This window comes from Nematolebias whitei, chromosome 7 (assembly GCF_014905685.2).
Source record: "Nematolebias whitei isolate Nwh7 chromosome 7, NemWhi1, whole genome shotgun sequence".
Lineage (NCBI taxonomy): Eukaryota > Metazoa > Chordata > Actinopteri > Cyprinodontiformes > Rivulidae > Nematolebias > Nematolebias whitei.
In genome coordinates, this window is record NC_056504.1 from 22,997,228 (window position 1) to 23,009,249 (window position 12,022).

The following is a 12,022-nucleotide window of genomic DNA, read 5'->3' on the forward strand; positions in this document are numbered from 1 at the left end:
TGTATATATATATGTATATATGTATGTATGTATATATGTATTTATGTGTGTATGTATATATATATGTATGTATATATATATGTATATATGTATGTATGTATGTATATATATATATGTATGTATATATATATGTATATATGTGTGTATATATATGTATGTATGTATGTAAATATGTATATATATATTTATATATGTATATATATATATGTGTATATATATATATATATGTATGTATATATATGTATATATATATGTATGTATATATATGTATATATATGTATGTATATATAAGTATATGTATATATGTATGTATATATAAGTATATGTATATATATGTATGTATATATAAGTATATGTATATATATGTATATATATATGTATGTATATACATGAATATGTATGTATATATGTATGTATATACATGAATATATATATATATATGTATGTATATGTATGTATATATATATATGTATATATATATATGTATATGTATGTATATATATGTATATGTATATATATGTATATGTGAAGCACCCACAGTCAGTGATGGTCTGGCGTGCCATGTCAGCTGCTTGTGTTGGTCCACTGTCTTTTATCAAGGGCAGGGTCAATGCAGCTAGCTATCAGGAGATGTTGGAGCACTTCATGGTTCCATCTGCTGAAAAGCTTTATGGAAATGAAGATTTCATTTTTTAGCATGACCTGGCACCTGCTCACAGTGCCAAAACCACTGGTAAATGGTTTACTGACCATGGTATTACTGTAATGAGAGATAATATGCGTCTGATATTATCCATAATTTAAACGGATTCTTTCATTTTTCTGGACTGAGTAATATCGTGTTTTGAATATTAAATGTGGACGGAAACGTGTTTAAATTTCTGACTCACCAACAACAGTGAGCCGTTTATTTTAAACGATTTAAAACACATCACACATTTACATTAATTGGCAGATTGATTACAATTAACACAGCTTAATTAATGAGCTTTTGCACTGAGAAATCATACGGCCATGATTTCTCACTTGCAACTGAAATACAACAGACATTTCTGAAAATATCTGGATTAATTACTGGCAGATAGAAGAGTTTTAAAGATGGGAAAATGAAGTTTAAATGGAGAGAGATGGGTGAGGGAAAGTGTCTGTATAACCAGAAACAACACGCTTCTTTGGACGCAGCTTAACCCACGGTACACTAGCAGTTGAAGATCGACTCTTTTACCTTTGCAGACGATAGTTTCGGCTTCGGTGTAGAGTTTTCTTTCAACTCTTTTCAGCGTCTCCGTAAGAACAGCTGTGACCTCAGGAGTCGTGAGATCATCACAGAACAGACTTCCTCATTGTTCAGAGCGTTCGTCGGGTAGAGCCACAGCGAGACGTCGTGGCATCGACGGACTCTTGTCACTCCATTAGAAACCGCTCTGAACTTCTGTTCCTCTGAACTTCTCTCGTTCAGGAACTTCTCATTCGAGGTTCTCCCTGGAACTCTTGTTCTGCTCTGGAACGTTGTTCTGCTTGGAACTAGGAAGTGTCGACCCTTTTAAAGAGGTCAGTTCCGGTTCCTCTGAGAACTTCCTGATTGGTTGAACGAACCAACAGGGGTGTGGTTTTAGTTACGTAAGAGGTTACTACAAGTCAAGGAGACAGAGTAGATGTTTTAAGAACAGACAGAAAGATGTTTTGAAGAAACAGAGACATTTAGGAGCCAGTCTCCTTCTATCTATCTGAGAGAGTTAAACATGACATTTCGTTCCGATAAACATGTTTTTGACCGTTCCTTGACTTTTGACCGACATCACAACTTGCTCATTTCAGACAGAAAATCAAAAATGCATAATTACTTGTAACAGGCATTTAACTTGATTTCTACTTTGAATGAGGATTAAAAATCATTAATACTGTTTCACAGTTGATTTAAAGTGAGTAGTTCACTTCAACATTTAAAATGGTTTGAACTAAACACACTTTGATTATCAAGATATTGTAAAATAGTAATGATAATAAAAGAGAGTGTTCTTTCAATTGATTAGTGCAGGACACACTTAGAAAGTCTCTGGATGAGCTTAATTTGTATTTCTGGACTCAAATCAATGAAATAACAGTTCCTGTCCCAGGAAGGCCCTCAGGGGCAGGTTTTGACCTGAGGCTTAGTTCACTACATTACTGTGCTCAATTGGCCTGCCAACTCTCCTGACCTGAACCCCATAGAGAACCTGTGGGATATTGTGAAGAGAAAGTTGAGAGACGCAAGACCCAACACTCTGGATGAGCTTAAGGCTGCTATCGAAGCATCCTGGGCCTCCATAACACCTCAGCAGTGCCACAGGCTGATTGCCTCCATGCCACGCCGCATTGAAGCAGTCATTCATGCAAAAGGATTCCCGACCAAGTATTGAGTGCATAACTGAACATGATTCTTTGAAGGTTGGCGTTTTTTGTATTAAAAACACTTGTCTTTCATTGGTGGGATGAAATATGCTAATTTTTTGGGACAGGCATTTTGGGTTTTCATGAGCTGTATGCCATAATCATCAGTATTAAAAACAATTAAAGACCTGAAATATTTCAGTTTGTGTGCAATGAATCTGAAGTATATGAAAGTTTCATTTTTATCATTACATTATGGAAAATAATTACCTTTATCACAATATGCTAATTTTTTGAGAAGGACCTGTATATATGCACACACACACATTAAAATTTCATAATCATATATATAATATATATATATATATATATAATATATATATATATATATATATATATATATATATATACTGTAGTTTAAATAAAAGGTTGAATAAATCATTATGTATATATTTATATTCATTCAACCTTTATTGATACAGGTTAGTCCCATTGAGTCAATAGGACTCATTTACAAGAGAGACCTGGATTTTAACAAAGAGTGATGACAACAGTGGACAACAAACTGTTTTTCAATTGTAAAACAAACAAACAATAAAAAATATAAAAATTTGTCTGAATCATTTGTGAATGTGTATTGTTGTTGTTATCAGTGTCTTATTATCTTGTGCTCTGGTCCAGTGTCTTCATGGACCATGTGTGTGAGGGTGGACATGTTAGGAGGTTGCTGTGTTGAAGCTCCATGAATCAGCCTCTCTGCAGCTCTCAGCACCTTCACTGAGCCTTCAGGGAATCACTGAGTTGCTATTGTTCTTCCCAGTTAGAAGGTGGGAGCTCTCTTCAAATGATGATCTCCAGCATCATCTTGTTCATGCCAGACTTTTCGTCCACTGATCACAGCCACCTGGAAACATCAGGGGGGACCAGTAGCTGTTTAACACATCTGGAAGGAAACCAGTGAGATTTTAATATGGCCATGACCATTATGATATGATGTTATGTGGGGGAGCGGTGGAGCAGAGGTCACAAGATAATAATAATAATGTCATCACAATGTCAGCACTGTATGTTTCCATACAATGGCGAAATTAGTCTTTGCATTTAACCCATCCACCACCAGGTGGTGCAGTGGGCAGCTATTGAAAGCGCCCAGGGGGCATTTTGGGGATGAGGTGTGCTGCCCAGAGACACCACGTGATATGCAGTGACTGGGGATCGAACCTGGGACTTTCAGGTCCAAAGCCGGCTGCCCTGCCTCTACACCATCTCGGCCAGATGGGCCTGTGATTGGAAAGTTGCAGGTTCAACTCCCGGTACTGTCAACATCCAAATGTGGGTGGAAAAGGTGAAACACCCACACCTGCCTCCACCCTCATTGGCCCCACTCTGGGCCCCTGAGCAAGGCACTCAACCACCACCATCTGCTCCTAAACAGGTCTCTCTAGTAAATGAGTTCTCGTGACTCAATGAGACTACCTGGATAAATAAAGGTAAATGGAAAAATAAAAGTTTAAAATAGAAATACATCAGGAGGCCGAGGTTGTGTGTGTGACGTGCACGTTCCTGAGGTCATGTGTGTGACGTGCACGTTCCTGAGAGGCCACAGACAGAGCAGCTCCAGCTTTTGTTGAGTTCCTGTAGTCCTGCAGTTTTCAAGCTGAAATGAAAAAACATAATGAATATGAACTTTACAGTCTATAGTTACCTGTTCATATAAACACATGGAGGTGTCTCACCTTGTGACTGACAATAAAATATGTAAATTTATGAACTCTAATGAAGTTATAATGATGCTCCTACTCTTTGAAGGTGAACCGATGGTACCACACCATCTCTCAGTCGGACAGTCTGATCAGTTTGATCAAAATCCTCCAGTTTAAAATCCTCACTGCTCAGATGAATCCTCCTTAAAGATACAGGTACTTCCACCTCTTCCTCACATCTTGTTCTTCGGGAAACCTTCAAAATGAAAACAGGAGATTTGTGTATACACAAACATTGTACAGAGGAGGTCAATCTTATCTTCTATTTCCTATATTCTCCCTAGTTTTATTTTTTTAATATCTTGGAACTTAAACAAAACTCCCGTTTTGATGCATATCTGTTGATAATGAACCAAAGCTGCTGAAATAGTGAGTATGCTTGTTAGAAAAATATCCTGTCATCAGATCTCAGTTAGCTTCATTGCAGCTGAACACTGTGTTACACTGAACATCAAATCAGCTGGTGGATATAAATACAGTACAGTAATATTATATTCACAAAATACTAACAATAATATGTTCATCTTACTTGTGAAAAGTTATCCCCCGAGACCTGACGTCAACAGTCCGTCGATTAGAACAGAAATAAGCTGCGAAGTGCTGAGACGACATCTGCTTTAGCCAAATGACGACCGCTCCAAGATGGCGGCCGAAATTCCTGCGCCGCATAATCTAGTGATTATATATCTATGGTCGCTCACGCGCCGTCGTAGCATGAACCGGTAAGGGGCGTGGCTTCAGCTCTTCTGCTACAGGGACACCAAGATGGAAATACAGGGGCTGCGAGATGCCCAAAACACCAACTATCAACATGGTGCCCTGCACGGCAACTCTCCGTCCTCTGTTGAGCAGGCACCACAGTTATTGCCTCATTTTGTTTCCACCAGGGCCGAAGCAAACAGCCATCAGAGTGAGAACAGCAGGACGGAAACGTGGCCCCTGCTGGTGGAGGAAAACGGCAGCAATGTTACTTGTCGTTCGCCCGTTGGCGAAACTCAGTCAGCTACTAACGACAGCACGTTCGTGGGGCTTCATAACCTAAATTCAGACAGAGAGAGCGAGCTAAATTCTCTGGTTATTTCCAACGAGTTCAGAAATACGAGCTGGAAATACGTGGAGAGCGGCTCCGTCATGGCGCTGCCGCTTTTCGATGGGGAAGAGGAACTGCAGCGGCAGCTAGCGTTAGCTTCTCCGGGTGTACGGCAGCAGGGGTCTGTTGACAGCGGCGCCGCTACGAAGATCTGCACGAACAGGCCCGAGAGACAGAAACGGGATTTGTATGTCATTTTTAACACGCTCCAAGAGGATGGAGCCGCCGAAGCGAGGAAAAATCAACGCAACGACTCGTGCCACGAGAAGAGACGTCAGGTGAAAGAAGTTGAAGAAGGAGCTAGTCTGTGCGACCCCATGGAGGCTGGCAGCTGCAGCAGCTCGGCTCTCGGTGAGTCTACAGACACTCCGAGCTGTCTGCACACTCTAAAGAGCGTAGACCCTTTCTTAAGTTTGTTAACCCACAGTTCTACCATAGTTCACGCCAAACAGCCTGTCGGTCACCACACGGTGGAAGACGTCGTTTTAACAAACAAATATGGCGACCGGATTTGCGGCCAGATCTGCACCGAACACAGCGAAGCAAAACACCTCCGAGAGAGCCGGACTGACGGCGGCACTGCGCTGCTCTCACACACGGAAGGTGTTGAGAAGTCAGAAAATACTTCAAGCACAAAGAGAACGAGTCCAGTCACGGCCTCCCCGAACCAGACTGCGAGTGAGACCTTTTCGGGAACCATCACGATCAACAACCAAAGCATCATAGTCACGATTGAGAACGGAATCCTGACTCTGGCTGCCCCACCTGAGGGCCATGTCCACAAGGAGGACGGCATGGTCAGCCTAAAGGAACATCTGGGTATGAAAGACCATGAGGACATTGTTCTTCTTAACTATGACAGTGGTACCAAGTCCATTGGGAAGATCAGCACCCTGGCAGTAGCCAGCCCCAACCACCACAAAGTGCCCAGACCTGGTTTACCTGTTAGTGACTTAGAGCTGGCTCTGGTGGATGACTGCACATTGTCAGAAGTGGGCACATCTCTACAGTCCTGTCCCATTGTTAAGGAGGATGGGGAGGCGCTGTGTGCTTTAACAGAACCTGATCTGGTTTCCCCATCTCCCCAAACTACTGTAGCAGACTGTGACAATGGGGACTTGAACTCTCTACGGCTAATTAGAACAAAGAAAGACACTGTGGCCACATTTCTCTGTCCAGAACCTGACTGCTCCTGCACGTTTGAGTCCCGCCAGAAACTGAAGGTCCACCTTCTGAACCACATAGAGGACCCTCGGCCATATCCGTGCACGGTGGAGGGCTGCGGCTGGGCTTTTGCCACCTCTTACAAGCTGAAGCGCCACCTCCAGTCCCATAATAAACAGCGTCCACACACCTGTCAGTTCCAAGGCTGCGGGCGGCGCTTCACTACAGTCTACAACCTTAAGGCTCATTTAAAAGTTCATGAGCAGGATAAAGCCTTCATCTGTGATATCTGTAACGAGAAGTTCCGCAGCACCACACGTCTCACCAACCATCAGAGGGTTCACTTTGAGCCACAGAGACCCCACAAATGTGAATTCCCAGGTGGGTTGTGCTTTAGAAGTTGATGGCAGTAAATCATCTCCATCAAAAGTTATAGTGTTCACTTTCCCTGTTTGCAGGCTGTGAGAAAACCTTCATTACTTTCAGTGCCCTGTTCTCCCACAACCGTACCCACTTCAGAGAAACGGGACACTTTGCATGCACTTTCCCAGGCTGCCACAAGACCTACGACAAGGCTTGTCGCCTCAAAATACACATGAGAAGCCACACTGGTAAGCTTGGAGTTTGTCTTGTGTAAAAGTCTTGAGCAGCCTATAATTTTTTATCATTTACATTTTAGGAGCCAAGCTTTCTTGTAATATTTTGTAGGGATGGGGCCGATCCGGTATCGGGCTCCGATACCAGTATAATTTACGTATCGGATTTTCCGATCCAACCTGCCAATATTTCCTATCCATGTCTGTGGTTGCGCTGCACATTGGCTTCAAACTATGGAATGGATTTCCTGAATGGAGGCGTGTTTCATGAACCCAGAGTAATAAGATACACCTCACATTCAGAAAATCCATTTTATAGTTTGCAGCAAGCTACAACGTGAAGACTGAGTGAGCAGCACTGTAGCTAACAGCTAACCAACTTTTCATCGAAACATGTCCGCTGTGTGGAAATATTTTACACTAGAAATACCACAAAACAATACAGCAACGTGCAATGTCTGCAAAGCCATAGCACCACATTAAACCATGGTAAAGTTAGTTTTACGATGGACATTCAAGCTCCGGGGCTTCAGCGGTCTGTTATTTTCGTTCAGTCCGGAGAAGGCAGTCTGAGTTCGGTCTGCCACGCTTGATCTGACCCGCTCAGTCTGTCCGTGTCGGAGGAGGGGCAGACCAGAGCCCTATAAAGAGAGAGTTGCGACACTCTTTGAACTCACCGATATGCGGTCACGTGGTTCATGCAGCTCCCAGTAGTTCCAAACAGTTCATCGCTGTCAGTCAGTTGGAGTGGCTGCTGGTGCAACAGAACACAAAAATCGACTTTTCTTACTTTACCTGACGTCTTTCAGTAATTATTGAGCAGTAACGAACTGATTACGTTACTGATTATTTCAGACTGCATTTTATCAAAGTATTTTTAGAAGCGGCTGATACATTTATCATTAAATTTTAGAAGGAAACAAGACTGCAAACACACATTTGTTAGAAAAAAATGTATATGCAATACAATGATCAATATAGCCATATCAGTGTTTTATAACGCTACACACGATAAAAAAAGATCAGAGTAACACCTGTTATAAAGCTATTTCTGATGTTCTCTGCATGAGAATGCTCCACCTTGTCCTCCATGCCAGTAGTTCAGATCTGCTCCAGCTTACCTTAGATCTGGTGTGCCCAACCAGTCGCTCGCCCGCGAAACGAAACCTTGACTTGTATTCTCACAGACATAGTCTCGCGAGTTTTGGGTGCGGTGACACAGCGCTCTCACGAGACTTTAGACTCAGTAGTGGAGTAATGTCGGTGCGCAGAAAACATGGATGGAAAACTAGCGAACAAGCAAACGAAAACTTATTATTTTCACACAGAGTGGGAGGAGGAGTAATTTTTTGCCTATTCTAATTCGAAGTCCATTTGCCTCATCTGTAATTCGAGCGTTGCCTTACCCGAAAAGTGTAACTTGGAGCGGCATTTCAAGACGATGCACAAACGGTTTGAGACAGATTTCCCTCTTAGAAGTTCTTTACGGACTCAGAAAGTGCGGGAGCTAAAAAACAAGCTTGCAGCCCAGCAATCAGTCTTCACTCGGCCCAGCACAAAAGGTAAAGCTGCTACGATAGCTTCCTACCGTGTTAGCCGCATCCTGGCTCAACATAAGAAGTCTCAGCGATGGACAAGTTATGAAAGAAGCGTTTATTGAGGCTGCAGATGCGCTTTTTCATGATTTTAAAAATAAAAGTGAGATCGTAGCTGCTATTAAAGACGTGCAGTTGTCCAGACAAACAGTGACACGGCAATGTGAGGAAATAGCTGTGGATGTGGAGGAGCAGCTAAAAAAGGACGTGGAACAATGTGAGTGTTTTTCTCTTCAGTTTGATGAGTCGAGAGACATGGTGAATGTAGCCCAGCTGTGTGTTTTTATCAGAATGGCCTTTGCAGACATGAGTGCAAAAGAGGAGCTGCTCACCATCTTGCCTTTGAAGGGACACACAAGAGGAGAAGATATTTTTAATGCGTTTATGGAGTTTGTTAATAAAAGCAACTTGCCCCTCTTTAAACTAATTTCTATAACAACTGATGGCGCTCCAGCAATGACTGGTCACACCAGTGGATTTGTTGCACTCTGCAAGCAGAATGATGCTTTCCCAGACATTTTGCACTATCACTGCATCATCCACCAACAGGCCCTGTGTGGGAAGATTTTAAACATGAAGGAAGTGATGGATGTTGCCATGAAAACTGTGTGCTCTATAAGGGCCAGGAGTCTGCAGAGGAGGTTGTTCCGGGCTCACTTGGAGGAGGCAGGAGCAGACCACACAGACCTGCTGCTGCACATGGACGTCAGGTGGCTAAGCAGAGGTAAATTTCTGGACAGATTCAGTGAGCTGTTGCCTGAGATCAGGGATTTTCTGAAGCTGTCAGATCATGGTGAACATTCAAAACTAGAGGACACCCAGTGGCTTTTGGATTTAGCCTTCCTCACAGATCTCACCAGCCTGCTCAATGAACTGAATTTGGAGCTTCAGGGAAAGGACAAAAACATAATCCACATGATCAGTTCTGTGAGCACCTTCAAAAGCAGGCTGCAACTGCTCACAAGTTGGCTGCAATGCAGGGACCTGCGAAACTTCCCACACATGGAGGCAGAGCTACAGCGCCAAGGGAAAGAGGTCCCACAACTGGACAGTGCACACTATTCTAAGCAGGTTCAGAGCATCTCAGCAGAATTCGAGAGACGATTTACTGACTTTTCCTCCATCGAGCCTGTTACCAGCTACATGTGTTATCCTTTTGGAAATGTTGATGTGGATGACATTGTGTCCAAATTGGTGTCCGTGTTTCAGCTGGACAGCTCTGGTGTTGAAAATGAGGTGTTGACTCTGCAAAATGACATTGGGATCAAATCCAGAGCATCACCTGGCGTGGATGGAGAGTTCTGGAGTCTGCTGTCAGAAGAAAAGTATCCTAACATCCGAAGATGTGCTTTGAACTTAACAACATTTTTTGGATCTACCTACCTGTGTGAGTGCTTTTTCACACATGAAAATCATCAAGTCCAAAAACAGATCCACAATGAATGATGATCATCTGGAGACCTGCCTGCGCCTCGCAACCACCTCACACTGCCCAGCTTATGAGACCCTGGCCTCCTCCTCTCAGTGTCAGAAGTCCCACTAAGGTAGAGACACATTTATTTTATACAGCTTGCATAAAAAGTTGTCTCCTATAGACACATCACGTTCTGTTTTATTTACTTTAAAGAAGTGAGGAGTAGGGATTGATGAAAAATTATGTTTGTTGATAATGAGACTGGACGAGTAGCTCTCGGCAAATTGCCGACTTCAAAAGTAGCTCTTGGTTCAAAAAAGGTTGGGCACCCCTGCCTTAGATCATCTGGATGAATTCTTGATTTCTATAGAAGATATTAATTCAACCTTTATTTAAACAGGTTTGTCCCATTGAGTCACGAGGACTCATTTACAAGAGAGACCTGAATATAATTGTTGTATTTGTCACCTGACAACTATTGGATAAATTGTAATTCACTGATTAAAATGTTAATTTAAATGAAACTGTTTCTAGTTAAAATCATAACAGATGACAAAATAAGTGTTAATTGTGCAAAAATAAATTTCCAAACAATTTATTATAAAATATGTAAAATGTAAAGCGAGCTTTAATAAAGTACTTTTACTGACATTTATACTGTTTATTAATGACATCATCTCAAGTCAGCAGCAGCACCACCATCATCATCATCACAACAACACAAAACTGAGAGCTGTAAATTTAATCTGCACAAACGTTTTCAATCAGGGCTCAAAATGTTTAACTGTCAAAGAAATGTGCAAGAAAATAAACTGTCATTCTACAGACACATTTAGAGAGAGGACGGTAGGGCTGCAACAACGAATCGATAAAATCGATAAAAATCGATGATTAAAAGCGTTGGCAACAAATTTCGTTATCGATTCGTTGTGTCACGCGATTATGCATCTTTCACGGCGCTGCGGAGCCGGTTCGTTTTGTTCATGGGCATTGTCAATGCTGACTGAATAAAGTTTGAAAAAAAAAAAAAAAAACTCTGCAGCGTGAGTTGAACAGAGCGAGGGGGGAGCAAAGCAGAGTCTGTTTTCAAAGGAAATTTAAGTAAATTTTACAAATGACCGATGCAGCGAAAACTCTTTGACCCAAGTCCTCCAAAGTGTGGGAGAACTTCACAAAGATAAAAAATGAGAAACGTGCTGCTTTGAAAATCGCCGACACGACACGGGAGAACCACGGAGATAAACGTAAACATGTCGGAGTCACGAGGAAGAGGAAGGAGCTGCAGCAGATACATGTCTCACTCCCAACTCATGTTGCAGGTGAGTCTCCACAATTTAACACATTGTTCTGTTTCCTAGTGAGAAAACGTAACGTCAGTCTGTCTGGTAGATAAAGCTGCTGCTTGTTTGTTTGTTGATTAATGACGGTGATAGAGAACGTGCGTGTTACTTTTTATTTAATTTAATTGGTACACGCAGTGTTTAAATGTGATTTATAAATAAATCTAACACAAAGATAATAATTTAATGATTAAGTCTAAAAAAGTTAAATCTGGTCCTCTGGACATACAAAAAAACCCAAAACAAAGCAAAACAACAAAAAATGTAGAAACGTTTCGTCTCTCGTCCGAGAGACTTCTTCAGTCTGAGGTGCTGTTTTCAGCTCAGTCTCACCATGGCCAGAACACCATGGACTTTGTGGATAAGGTGAGGGATGTCATCATGGAGACTGATGAAACAATGGTCTCTTTTGATGTCACATCACTCTTTACGTGCATTCCTGTTGATGATGCAGTAGAGGTGGTCAGTTTAAAATTAAAATCAGACACCACTCTGAGCAGCAGGACCACGCTTTCCACAGAACAACTGTCAACTCTTGAAACTGTGCCTGCAGTCAACCTACTTCACATATGGGGAGCAATATTATAGGCAGAAACATGGGTGTGCTATGGGGTCTCCAGTTTCTCCTATTGTTGCCAACCTGTACGTGGAGGAGGTAGAAAAGAGAGCCTTGACGTCCTTTTCAGGGAC

At 42.0% G+C, this 12,022-nt stretch overlaps 1 protein-coding gene across 1 annotated transcript in view; it reads left to right on the forward strand.

The window, feature by feature from the left end:
• The first annotated feature begins 4,881 nt into the window (after nt 1-4,881).
• si:dkey-156n14.3 (zinc finger protein ZXDC) overlaps nt 4,882-12,022 on the forward strand; it is a 124,229-nt gene continuing 117,088 nt past the window's right edge. Inside the window, exons 1-2 of the mRNA XM_037678688.1 lie at nt 4,882-6,768; nt 6,846-6,998. Coding sequence (XP_037534616.1) covers nt 4,899-6,768; nt 6,846-6,998 — 2,023 coding nt within the window. The 5' untranslated portion in view covers nt 4,882-4,898. The remainder of the gene's footprint in view (nt 6,769-6,845; nt 6,999-12,022) is intronic.